The sequence below is a fragment of the Prionailurus bengalensis genome, chromosome X (genome assembly GCF_016509475.1).
Source record: "Prionailurus bengalensis isolate Pbe53 chromosome X, Fcat_Pben_1.1_paternal_pri, whole genome shotgun sequence".
In the NCBI taxonomy this organism is placed as follows: domain Eukaryota; kingdom Metazoa; phylum Chordata; class Mammalia; order Carnivora; family Felidae; genus Prionailurus; species Prionailurus bengalensis.
In genome coordinates, this window is record NC_057361.1 from 4,638,199 (window position 1) to 4,651,641 (window position 13,443).

General features: G+C 45.9%; 1 protein-coding gene across 3 annotated transcripts in view; it reads left to right on the forward strand.

Moving 5' to 3' along the window:
* Nucleotides 1-13,443, forward strand: part of STS (steroid sulfatase) — a 161,788-nt gene that overhangs the window by 73,365 nt on the left and 74,980 nt on the right. For all 3 annotated transcript variants that reach the window (XM_043571467.1, XM_043571466.1, XM_043571468.1), the window contains exons 3-6: nucleotides 1,882-2,022; nucleotides 4,950-5,071; nucleotides 5,159-5,281; nucleotides 6,923-7,346. In XM_043571467.1, the coding sequence (XP_043427402.1) occupies nucleotides 1,886-2,022; nucleotides 4,950-5,071; nucleotides 5,159-5,281; nucleotides 6,923-7,346 (806 nt within the window). In that variant the 5' untranslated portion in view covers nucleotides 1,882-1,885. The remainder of the gene's footprint in view (nucleotides 1-1,881; nucleotides 2,023-4,949; nucleotides 5,072-5,158; nucleotides 5,282-6,922; nucleotides 7,347-13,443) is intronic.

The following is a 13,443-nucleotide window of genomic DNA, read 5'->3' on the forward strand; positions in this document are numbered from 1 at the left end:
GGAAACCCTGTTCACAATAATCAATCATCGTTTATTTACCCAATAAATAATTAATCCTGATGAAATACAGTTAAAATAATAATGATAACGAGCATGTGCTCCTATGTTCTCCATGTAGGTGAGCTCACGAAGGCGTAGGCAGAGGGCTTACAGTGCGCACGTGCACACACAAAAGTGCGGTTCCAGATAAGAAGTTGTGCGTATTTAGTGTCCAGGTTAAGGGAAGCACGGAAACACCAAGTAGTTAGAAGCACACAAGCACGGTGTTGTGGTTCTCTTGCCTTCTCTGGTGGGAAGGCCCCACGTTGCTTTGTTGTGGGGACGGGAGGTTAGGGAGCATGCTTGTTTATCCGTCACTGGTGTTAGTTTTGCATTTCCAAGGGGTTGCATCCACTTAGGGACCCCTGACATGCGAGCCCAGGGCATTTCCTAGGCACTACTAATGGGTGTCTTCAGTAATCTTGAGAAGCTTGAGTGTGTGTCGGTGCTCATAGTGACAGACGGATGCTCCTTTTCAAATCCTTCTGTCACCCATCGAACCTTCCAACCACGTACCATGCAGTGTAGTCTCCTTCTAAACCTGTGTTTTGGTGGCATTTGGAGTGAGGCATTTTTAATTCAACAGAAAAAACGTCGGTGCTATGTGTCACGCGGTTTTCTTGGATGCTCGCTCACCCAGCCGCTGCCCTCCTAGTGTCCACAGCGAAGCGAGGAAAGAGAACGTCCAGTTTCATAGCCACCCAAGTTGTTGTGCAGTGTTGCTGAGTCACAAATGCTGTGTAACGTCGGGGAGTACGTTCAGAGAGGAGAGGTTAAGAAGGACATGAATGTCGACCGTGGTCAGGGACTGGGGTGTATCTCCTGCACACCTCCCTGCTGCCCACCAGGCCTGTCGAACAACATGCCCGGGACAGCACCTGCCAGTGCTCTGGCTCTCACTTGATGGGGACACAGGGTCGGGGCTGCAAAAGCAGTAGATGACGGGAACCAGAGGAGCGACGGAGGCAGAGAACAAAATGAACTGGGAAGCCCCGTCCTCCGGTAGAGGAGAGAATCTGATTCCCAGGGCCAGGCTTCTGGTTCCAGCTGGGACGTTGAACGGGCACAGAGACCCTGGTCTAGGAGGCGGGGAGACAGTGATGGGAGATGGCGAAGTGTGACCTATTACCCAGCACCTCAAGCTGCCCCAGGCTATAAACCTTGTGCTCCTTGAGTTTTGAAACATTGACCCAACCTTCCCTTTAAAAACAAACAAACAAACAAAAAAGAAGCGAATTTTACAAAGGAGAGGACATTGACAGTTGGGTCTTAATGAAGTGCCCGTCTATCCAGAGCTCACACAGAGAACTTTTAGCTAATTACAGAGCTCGCATGCCAAAAAAAGATGGCGGGTGGTTGTGTTTTCTTTCTTCCAAGCAGAGCCTATGTGTCGGCGAAAAGTAGTAGAGTAGAGATGAGAGGTCACGGGGTGCCTGGGTGCCTCAGTTGGTCGAGCATCCGACTCTTGGTTTCCATTGAGGTCACGATCTCGCAGTTTGTAGGTTCGAGCCCCATGTCGGGCTCTGAGCTGATCCTGCAGAGCCTGCTTGGGATTCTCTCTCTGCCCCTCTCCCTGTCACTCTCTCTCTGTCTCTCACAAAATAAATAAACTTAAATAAAAAAAAAAAAAGAAATGAGAGGTCATTACTATCCTTGGAGACAGAAATGTTTGTTTTGGAAGCAAACACCCTGGAAAGAGGATAAAGTGCTTTGCTCACCGGAGTCTGTGTTCTTGCAGCACAAATGGTCTGGGGCGACAGGTTGGGAGAAGTTCCCAGAAAAGGAGGTGGTCCATTGCGCGCTGGCGTCCCTCACTTCTGTCTTTGTCGTTGCCCTTTGCAGGAGGATGAGGATTCGCCTGGTCCTGCTGTCATTCCTGAGTGTGGCCCAGAGCCATGCAGCCACAAGGCCCAACCTGGTCCTCCTGCTGGCTGACGACCTTGGCATCGGAGATCTTGGGTGCTATGGAAACAAGACCCTCAGGTGCGATGACGTGCTTGTCGTGCGAAAGCCTGGCCCTGCTCGTAGGCAGTGGTCCCCAGTGATGTGAACACAGTCACAGAGCGTGCAGACCACCCCTTCCGGGCACACTCATTCACGTGTGACTTCTCGTGGGTGCAGGCAGATACTGGAGTCGGGAAGGTGGGCGGGACTTGATGTGTTCGAACATGGGTAGTGAGTTGCATCAACCCAGAGAGACCACTAGAAAGATACTCCTAATGACTGTCTGACCCAATGATACTGTCCTGCTTTCACACGTCCTCCGTCTCTTCTTCCCATTGGCTCACCATTTTATTTTATTTTCTCTGTCTGGTACCTGGCTTTGTGCCAGTGGGTGGCCCCCCTGCCCCCATCCCTCCTTCTTTTGCCTCCACAGTTACCACCCTGGCCGGGACAGGTGGCCCAGAGGCATGTGTCAGGTTGGATGACTCCAGAACCTTCCAAGGATCAGGGGTCATGGTGATGCTTGAAGGACAGTGGGGACCAGAATCAGGGACAGATGAGGGCATTTCATTTCTCAGCCTCCTGCGTAACACGAGGTTCACGTAAGATGTATTCTAAGGGCCCTTTGGTTTAAAAAAGGAAGTTGGTCCTTGAGTAATAGAATATTGGCATCAAGACAGCATTCTCTCTTTATAACGATGAGAAAACAATCACATAAACTGGTCCTGAGCTTCCTCTTACTTAGCAATGATCAGTTCAAACCGAATCACACAAGGTGGGGAAAGAGATCGTGTGCTTTTATAGAATCGTCTCATGAGATCTATCAATAGTGACTCTGTGAAGCTTGGGGATGGACGCACTGGTAAGTGCCACAGGACACTGATTTACTTTCTTGCCATCACTCTGCCTCGTCATCGTCTCTTCTACATGACAACGCAGCAGGAAGGGGTGTTTCATTGTGATGTGTCACATCAAACAGAAATTGGCTATACGTTTTTCTTTTCAGGAGAAACCATTGTGCAAGGCTTAACCAGACGTGTCTCAGTTCCACACTGAACCTTTGCATTGGATGCTGCTTGCTCTACGTTTTGTTTTGTTTTTAATGTTTAGGTATTTTTGAGACAGAGAAACCCAAGCAGGCTGCACACTGTCAGCAGACAGCCCGATGTGGGGCTTGAACCAAGAAACAATAAGTTGATGACCTGACCCAAAATCAGGAGTGGGATGCTTAACTGACTGAGTTAAGTGACTGAGACACCCAGGTGCCCCTCTGTCATTCAAATTTTATTTTACTTATTTATTTTTTAATAATTTTGTTTAAGTTTATTTATTTTTGAGATTGAAGAGAGAATCCCAAGCAGGGTCTGCACTGTCTGCCCAGAGTGCAACACAGAGCTCAGACTCACAAACCGTGAGATCATGACCTGAGCCAAAACCAACAGTCGGAAGCTTAACTGACTGAGCCACCCAGGCGTCCCGATGCTGCTTGTTGTTTTAAACTGTGAGCTTACCTGTGATATTTGTTAGAGTTTTAAACACATGGGCAAGGATGAGATTTCAGTTGACCACATAAGTTTTCCACCCACCGTTCGCCTCATTTTGTAAAAAATGGCGTAGATCTTACTTTTTGACACTTGCCATACATCTCTTTTTAGTAATTTACTTTTTCTTATTCATGTCTATTCATTTTAAAAATTTTATTTATTATTTTTAATATTCTGTGTATTCCTCAGTATACATATGGCTCAGTCGGTGAAGCATCTGACTCTTGATTTCAGCTCAGGTCGTGATCTCATGGTTCATAAGATCAGGCCCCACATCAGGCCCTGTGCACTGACCACATAGAGCCTGCCTGGGATTCTCTCTCTCTCCCTCTCTTTCTGCCCCTCCCCCCTCAAGATAAATAAACATTAAAACAATATATGTATTCCTGAAGTTCACTGAGAGAACAGACAACCGTTCCTCTTCAGCTGTCTTAATTTAAAAAAATTACAGGGGCGCCTGGGTGGCTCAGTCGGTTAAGCGTCCGACTTCGGCTCAGGTCATGATCTCACAGTCTGTGGGTTCAGGCCCCGGGTCAGGCTCTGTGCTGACAGCTCAGAGCCTGGAGCCTGCTTTGGATTCTGTGTCTCCCTCTCTCTCTGACCCTCCCCCATTCATTCTCTGTCTCTCTCTGTCTCAAAAATAAACATTAAAAAAATTTTTTTTAAAAAATTACAATCAAGCTTTAAGGTTTTGTTTCTACCAAATCTCAAAAGGAAGAAAAAAAGCGTCAGTCTAGGGATGGGGAGGTTTAAGTCAGATACACAGATTCAGTCCTTCTAAATCTTCTGAATCTCTGACTGAAGGCAGAAAAGCACAGGGAAGAAGTTGACTGTCAAATGCACACACGAAATTCATGGGCGGGGGAGCACGTTGATGGTAGCACTGCGAGGAGATGACTGTCCCCTTGACGCTGTGCACCACCGAGGGCTACTCTGTGTGGGCACCGGGCTGTGGGCCATGATGAGCAAGATGTGTGTTACCGCCATGGTGCAGGCGCGGAGTGCAGTGAGCCGAGCTGTCCATTTATGGTGAGCAAGCTGCTGTGATAGGATCTGTGTCCCACACACACATCAAGACCCCCCAGGGACAAGCTTGGTCATAGGAAGCTCAGGAGAATCCCATCTGTTCCAGGACCTGCAGGACAGGAGGTGGGCTGGCAGAGAGGGTGCGGCCTCATTCCCAGCGGACAATGAGGGGTGAGAGCTCAGCGTGGTTCCAGAACAGAATGCCTAGCATGTGCACAACAACTGTGATGGGATCGGCTGGTCTGTTCCCAGAGCAGAAGCACTGGGATGGTTTGTCTTGCATCATGCATCCTCCTGGTGTTTCCCTGGATGATGGAGAGGTGACGCACTGTGAAAAGCCACAGTGGAGCTGCATGTGTCAAGGTCATCGTGAATGACACGAGTCTTCTGTTCTAGGACTCCCAATATTGACCGGTTGGCTGAAGGGGGCGTGAAGCTCACACAGCACCTGGCGGCATCACCCCTGTGCACCCCGAGTAGGGCAGCCTTCATGACAGGCCGCTACCCCATCCGATCAGGTAATCTGCGGGCTCCGTGGCCATGGCTGCTGGCCTCCTAAGGGCATCCTCAGACTCCTGTTTCAGTGCTCATCTCTCCTGCTTCAGGAATGGCATCTGAGTTCCTCGTGGGTGTGTATCTCTTCTCGGCCTCATCTGGAGGACTTCCCACCAGCGAGATCACATTTGCCAAGCTTCTCAAGGGTCAAGGCTATTCAACAGCTCTCATAGGTATGGGCAGCTGTGGAGTGGGAGTCGAGGGCCTGGGACAGGACATGGTGACTGCCTTCTTACGGATGACATCATGCATACAGTTTGCACAACTTCAGATAGGGAACAAATGATCTCCATTTCAATTAAAATGCAATACACCTATCTGAGCTATTTGAATGTAAGGATACGGTCAGTGTGTGTGTGTGTGTGTGTGTGTGTGTGTGTGTGTGGATGGATGGATGGATAGGTACATAAATGAGATAGATAGATAGATAGATAGATAGATAGATAGATAGATAGATAGATAATGATAGATGGATGGACTGATGAATGTATGGATAAATGGAAAGGTGGATGACATAGGTGACAGAGGTAAGGATGGATAGATCAACAGATGAAGTAGATGATGGATGGGTAGATGAATGGATGAATTGTGGATGAATGGATGAATGATGGAGGGATGAATGAGTGATGGATATAGGGATGGATGATGGATGATGGATATATGGATAATGGGTAGATGATGGATGGATGGATGGATGATGGATGGATGAATGATGGATAGATGAGTGGATAATGGATGGATAATGGGTGGATGGATAGATGATGGATGGATGGATATTGGGTTGATGGATGGGTGCATGATGGATGGATGATGGAGGGATGGATGGGTGCATAGAAGATGGTTAGATGGATGGATGTTGAATAGATGGGTAATTGGTGGATGGACGGATGAATGATGGATGGATGAATGGATGATGAGTAGATGGATGACGGTTAAAGATGGATGATAAATTAATGAATGGATGGGTGGATGGATAGGTGATGGATGGACAGAGGAGATACAGAGATGGAACAGATGATAGATGATAGATTGATAAATAATTATAAATAGCCATACAGCATACGAAACTACATACACACACTATGCTATTGAGTGTTTTAATTTTATATATTAGTGCTAAAATTATGTTAGATTTTGTCTCACTTGACATTGATTTTATTCAGTTGATAGGAGTGATACATTCCTCCTTTTTTAGTTAATACGCTTAAGTCTATGTGGGTCATCAGATGAATCCTAAAATATTTCATAGAAGCAAAATGACCATTGTCTTTCCTCCTACCTCTTGTCATTAAACCATCATGTTTTTCTTTTGTGAGACACTCAACCAATTTAGTGGTATAATTAACATTTTATAAGAGATGTTCATAGATGTTTAAAATAATTGCTGAGTTATGAGTGTGATTTGCTCATGCTTGAGGTGCAGCTTTTTGAGAAAGGATTCATTTTCACTTTTAATATTCAAGGGACAAAACCAAATTGGTCCTACAACTTTAATTGTAAGGAACTGTCTTTAAAGACACTGTGTTTTTCTGTGTATTTTTGTCACCTGCCTGTCAAATATGTTAGGTATTTTTCTTTTTTTTTCTTTTGTTTTTTTTGACACTAAATTAGTTCTTGTTTTCTGATAGAGTGAGTAGTGAATACCCTGTTGTTTGTGGAGAAGGAAGTGAAAAACCAGGGGGTTCTACAGAATAGTAGGCGTTTGGCTAATAAACGTGCAGAGCGATCCCGCTTTTCACCAGGTGGGAATCAGACGCTAACGTTCAAGTTAGGGTGTTCATTGAGTCTAAACCTATCACCCGCTTCCTTCTCAGGGAAGTGGCACCTTGGGACGAACTGTCACAACAAAAGTGACTTTTGTCACCACCCGTTGAGCCACGGCTTTGATTATTTCCATGGGATCCCTGTGACCAACCTAAGGGACTGCAAGCCCGGAGAAGGCAGTGTGTTCACCAGGGGTATCAGGCTGCTGGTGTTCATCCCTCTTCAGATCATAGCGGTCACTCTCCTCACTATGGTGGTGCTCAAGTACCTGGGGCTGGTCCGTGTGCCCCCTCTGGTCTTCTTCGGCCTTCTCTGCCTGGCCGCCATGATACTGGGCCTTCTGGTGTGCTTCCTGCATTACTTCCGGCCCCTGAACTGCTTCCTGATGAGGAACCACGAGATCACCCAGCAGCCTCTATCCTACGACAACCTCATGCAGAGGCTGGTGGCAGATGCGGCCCAGTTCATTCGACGGTCGGTATCACCTTTTATCCTGATGCTGCTGCCTGTGAAGTGTAGTGTTTGGTTATTTCCGTACAGGTTGGAAAAATGGTGTGGTCTTGCCAGCCACGTTTCCCCTTCCATGCAGAGCAGATTTGTCCAGCCAGGCTCTTGGGAGGAAGGATGCAGAGAACGGACTGACACGTGATAGGAAGCGTAGTGGCGTGGGCTCTCGCTGGAACAGCTCTGCCGATATCCCTCACATCTTGTGTTTCTGGTACCATGCCAGAAAGGTCTCCCACATGACCAAAGGGGCTTTAAGTATCACCACGGTCATTACTCTTCAAGTGAGCATTGTAAGCACGGTCATTACTCTTCAAGCGAGCATTGTAAGTGTAGATGTCCTTGCGACACAAAGGACACGGGGAGATCCCCAATGCAAGTTTCCGAGCAAAACCACTGTGTGAGGAGAAAGGGGGAAGCTGATGATCTCGTTTAGGTCCGTGAGGACCCCTTTCACGCATAGTGTTGAGGGTTGCAGTCAGCAAGGGCAGTCACCAACCAGAGAAGGGTTGGTGGCATTCCTGAGTAGGAACTATATCACGAACACCTACTGTCAAAAACAGAACCATTCTGTTCCATTTGTCACCTTAGAGAAAAGTGGATGTTTCTTTTTTTCTTTTTAAAGTTTATTTATTTTGAGAGAGAGGGACAGAGAGGGGGAAGGGCAGAAACAGAGGGAGGGAGAGAGAATCGCAAGCAGGCTCCAGTCCATGAGTGCAGAGCGAGATGCAGAGCTTGAACTCATGAACTATGAGGTCATGACCTGAGCTGAAATCAGGAGTCAGGTGCCACCCAGGTGCCCTGAGAAAAGTGGAAATTTCATCTGAAAATCACACATTGGGTCTGGGCAGTCACTGGCCGTGTGCATGCTGGGAGCGTGAGTTGTTCCGGCACCAAAGGCTGCAGAGACCGGGTTTCAGCTCAACGGCTGCAGAGACCGGGTTTCAGCTCAACGGCAGGAGGAAGGATGTAATGCGGGTCTGGATGGAAGATTTTAAGCTGGCAGTCATGCTCTTAAGTGTCTGTCAAAATCACTTGCATATAGAGGTGCCATTGGGTTATCGGTGCCTACGTAGGTTTGTTGGCCCGCACAGCCAGAATAATGGCTGCTCAGACTGTTACAAGAACCGAGGCTGCTGTTAAAACCGAAGGTTGCCCATCTTTTCTCTTGAGGTTGCTACTGAGCCGTGCTGAGGAACATCTCCTTTTAACAAGCTCCCTGAGAGAGTCTAAAACACATGTCTCCTAGGACACTTGGAAACGTACTAGAGTGTCGATGGGGACTTTAGGGACAAAAGCTGCAATTATTGTTTTGCCCCCAGACTTTTCTAGAAGGGGATACCGACTTGTGATCTAATGCAAAAGTTTTAGAACTTTATAAGGTATACATGTTATGTTGTCATCCAGTAAGATATACATAGATTGTTAATTGAAACAAGTCTCTTGAAACGATTCTTTTTTTTTAGCAGCATGATTGCTTCTGATACTTTGCATCTTACTCTTTTTTTTTTTTTTTAGTTTTTTAATATTTATTCATTTTTGACAGACGGAGAGCAAGAGCGAGGGAGGGGCAGAGAGAGAAGGAGACACAGAATCCAAACCAGGTCCAGGCTCTGAGCTGACAGTACAGACCCCAAGGCGGGGCTTGAACTCACAAACAGTGACATCATGACCTGAGCTGAAGTCAGATGCTTAACCGACTGAACCAGCCAGGCGCTCCACTTTGCATCTTATTCTGTTGTGTGTGTGTGTGTGGTTTTTTTTTGGTAATGTTTTATTTCTTTTTGAGAGAGAAAGTACGAGTCGGGGAGGGGCGCAGAGAGAGGGGGACAGAGGATACAAAGTAGGCTCTGCACTGACAGCAGTGAGTCCCCATGTGGGTGTCGAACTCAGGAACTGTGAGATCATGACCTCAGCCAAAGTCAAAGACTCAACCAACTGACCACCTAGGTGCCCCTGTAGTGTGTTATTTTTTTTAATTTTTTTAACGTTTATTCACTTTTGAGAGAGAGAGGGACAGAGTGTGAGTGGGGGAGGGGCAGAGAGAGGGAGAGACACAGAATCCGAAGCAGGCTCCAGGCTCCAAGCTGTCGGCACAGAGCCCGACACGGGGCTCGAACTCACGGACCGCGAGATCATGACCTGAGCCAAAGTTGGACGCTTAACCGACTGAGCCACCCAGGTATCCCTGTTGTGTATTATTTTTTAAGAACTGGCTGTGACACTAAATTAGCGTCATAAGTCAACAGTGGGCCACAGTTCGCGTGGTTGAAAAAGCTCTTACCACGTGGGTTAACCTCGCTGTGTTTTCTAAGCAAGGGAGCAGCCATCCCGGACTCAGACGGTGCTCCCTGGGATTGCAGACCTGTCCACTCATGCTAGAACACAGCAGTCTTCTGTCTGCCAAATTTGCTCTAACAGCTGAACACTCGCCCATCCGTCTGAATCCACCAGCAATCTCTCAGAAACAGGAGACATTAATAATACGGTGGCCCCTGCAGAATCACAGGGGTCAGGGATCAGACTCGGCTTCTAGATGAATCACTTCTTTTCAACAGGTGGTATTTTGACAGCAGTGGAGGAATCTATAGAGTGTATGAATATTCATATGATTACAAGGCATTTTAATGGGTCCCTCCGCATGTGGCTTTGGGAGGGAACCAAGAGCAATTTGATCCTAAGGGTATTGAAGCCTGTGTCATTCATGTGGATGAGATGCAGGCATCTGCAATTTTCTGGCAGAACTGGAGACTTAAGATGTTCGAGCAACACCGCGGTTGAAAGTTGGGGTTATTGAGTTATTACAGAAGGGCTTATTCTTCGAAATAGATGGTTCCAGAGGAAATGCCTGTTGCTCACATTGGTGTGGCACATGCAGTCAGTATTAGTGAAAATACTGCATTTGTTACCCAAAAAGCTTTTGCCATGACGTTGCCTGAATACATGAAGATTGAAAACATCTAGGTAAACCCATCCTTGGGTACAGTTGTCCTCAGACTGTGTCACGTGTGATACCTGATTCGCTGCGGGTGATGGCCATACATCTTGAAAGATCTGCATTAATGTGTCACCAAAGAATCATAGCAACATTTGTACAAAAAAAAAAAAAAAAGATTGTTTTAAGGAGGTGAAGACCTCATTTATATGTGTTGTGTCATTGGCCAGCATATCCTGAATAATTTAAGAAGGTCTTACCACCTTTGTGTGAGAAATGGATTCAGACTCGGCAGGAGCAGGACAATGACCAAAGCAATGGCAATGTTTCTGAAATTTATTCAAATGCGTTTCAGTTCAGAATTTCCCAGTGGAAACTGGTGCCTTCTCGTGATAGGTTAGCATAAAAGACAATGTGGGGGGCAGTTCACGTTCAATTCGTATGTCAATAGTAGTGATAAAAATGGTTAAACTGATATTTCTAAAATTTATTTATTTATTTATTTATTTTTACATTTTTATTCTTTTTTTTTTTTTTTTTTTTTTTTTGCAAGACAAAGCTAGAACAGGGGAGGGACAGAGAGAGGGAGACACAGAATCCAAAGCAGGCTCTTGGCTCTGAGCTGTCAGCACAGAACCTGATGCAGGGCTCGAATTCACTGACTGTGAAATCACCTACTAAGCCACCCAGGTGCCCCTTTTATTTCTAGCATTTATATTCGTTCTCTAAGCCTTTTCGCTGGAATGATTTTATACTGAAGATACGGACTTGAGATGTGGAGCTGCGGATGACAGGAGCGTGAGGTCTTCTGAAGCAAATTTGCTACAGACAGGTCATCAGTGCTTACTTCTAACATTGAGGAGACTGGTGGTTGGGAATGCTGAACCACAACATGGTCCGTGGGGCCTCATCCTAATTTACTCCCAGGGATAAAATTTGTCTTGGGGAGATGTTTTTGTTGGAAGGCTAGATGATTGGTTCACCACACCATATGTTAGAAGCTGTATAGTAATTCAAGAGGCAGCTCATCCTGAACCCACTTGAATTAGCAAGACTCCTTGTTGCTCTTAGAGGCAGGAATGAGCTGTAGATTTCTTGGAGATTGCCGGCCTTCCCCCTGTGTGCTGAGTGAAGGATCCTACAGCCATCCAGCTTCCTCCCTTAGGCATTACTGCCTTCAGGGCTCTGTAAATCAGAGCCAGCTTGGGTGCAAGGCACAAACGGGGCATGTTCAAGTGTCAGCGACCTCTGCTCAATGGTCCTTTCCTGCCAGGCCCTGGGGATACACACATCACGTCTTTCACGCTGCAAAACAGCCATATGAGATGGGAGAAAAGAGATGTCTTCTTGTGGGGGCATTTGAGGCCCCACATTTGGAGTGAATTACCAAAGCCCTATGACTAATAGCTACACACTAGATCCAAAACCACAGCTAAGTGCCCGTGAAGCCTCCTCTCTCTTTCGGAGTGGACCATTTAGATGCCTCTGCTCTGCTCTGCCAGGGACTCTGCTAACTTGGTGATTAGATTTGAGTACAGGGGAGGTGGAAGGAGACCGGGGAATCTTACAGATGTCTCAGCAGACCTTCTACAAACGGAAGAGTCCAGGTGTCACCCCTCAAAGGAGATGCATCCTGGTAATTCTTCCAGGAGCTCTGAGGTCCTCACAGTCATTACCATGGTGATGGAGAAGTGTTTGCATATTCTGAAAAGAAAACAGAGGCTGCATAATAACAGGTGAATTTAGTGAGTTAATTTTATTCACAAAGTAGTGTTTTTTTTTTTTTTTTTTTTTTTTTTTTTTTTTTTTTTTTTTTTTTTTTTTTTTTTTAATTTTTTTTTCAACGTTTATTTATTTTTTGCGACAGAGAGAGACAGAGCACGAACGGGGGAGGGGCAGAGAGAGAGGGAGACACAGAATCGGAAACAGGCTACAGGCTCTGAGCCATCAGCCCAGAGCCTGACGCGGGGCTCGAACTCCCAGACCGCGAGATCGTGACCTGGCTGAAGTCGGACGCTTAACCGACTACGCCACCCAGGCGCCCCTCACAAAGTAGTGTTTTGTTCATTTAAGTCAAGGCTACATTTAAAAAGGTTAATGCCACTGGGTAGAATGAGATCCACGTTTCATATCGTCCTCGACAGAGCGAGGGGAACCTGGGTCATTGTGTGGTGTCAGGGGCCAGATATGTTGGCCTCTTGTCTCCCTAAATTCATAGAAAACACCGCTTCGTTGCTAGGGAAAACATTACATTTGAAAGAAACTTCTCTTTGTTTTTCTCTGCGAATATTCACATGTTCAGGCTGAAGAGGGCATTTCTAAGAAGCACGGTGACTTTACACGCACCCACATAATTTGTATAGTTTATGATATCCAGCGATTGGATTCAAAATTCATATGAAATTGACCCTGAGAATTCTGTTCTCCAGGCTCCCGTGTTCAGTGCATATTGAACGCATTCAACATGTACTCAATATGTATTGAACATATTTAGTGTAGGTGTGTGTGTGCGCTAAGAGGCTGTCATTGGAAGTGAAATAAATGCTAATAATTTTCAGTTGAGATTAAGAAGGGATATCTCTTGTATTTTTAGCATTGAGTCTACTAGAAAGCAAATGCAAACTTTGGCAAAGATCTAGAGTTCCTTTATTTATTTATTTATTTATTTATTTATTTATTTATTTATTTATTTTTAAATTTACATCCAAGTTAGTTGGCAGATAGTACAATAATGATTCCAGGAGTAGAATCCAGTGATTCATCCCCTACATATAACACCCAGGGCTCATCATAACAGCTGCCCTCCTTAATGTGCCCCTTGCCCATTTAGCCCATCCCCCCACCCACAATCCCTCTAGCAACCTTCTGTTTGCTCTCTGTATTTAAGAGACTCTTATGTTTTGTACCCCTCCCTGTTTTTACATTGTTTTTGCTTCCCTTCCCTTATGTTCATCGGTTTTGTATCTTAAATTCCTCATATGAGTGAAGTCATATGATGTCTTTCTCTGACTAATTTTGCTTAGCATAATACCCTCCATTTCCATCCACGTAGTTGGAAATGGCAAGATTTCATTCTTTTTGATTGCCGAGTAATACTCCATTGTATATATATATACCACATCTTCTTTATCC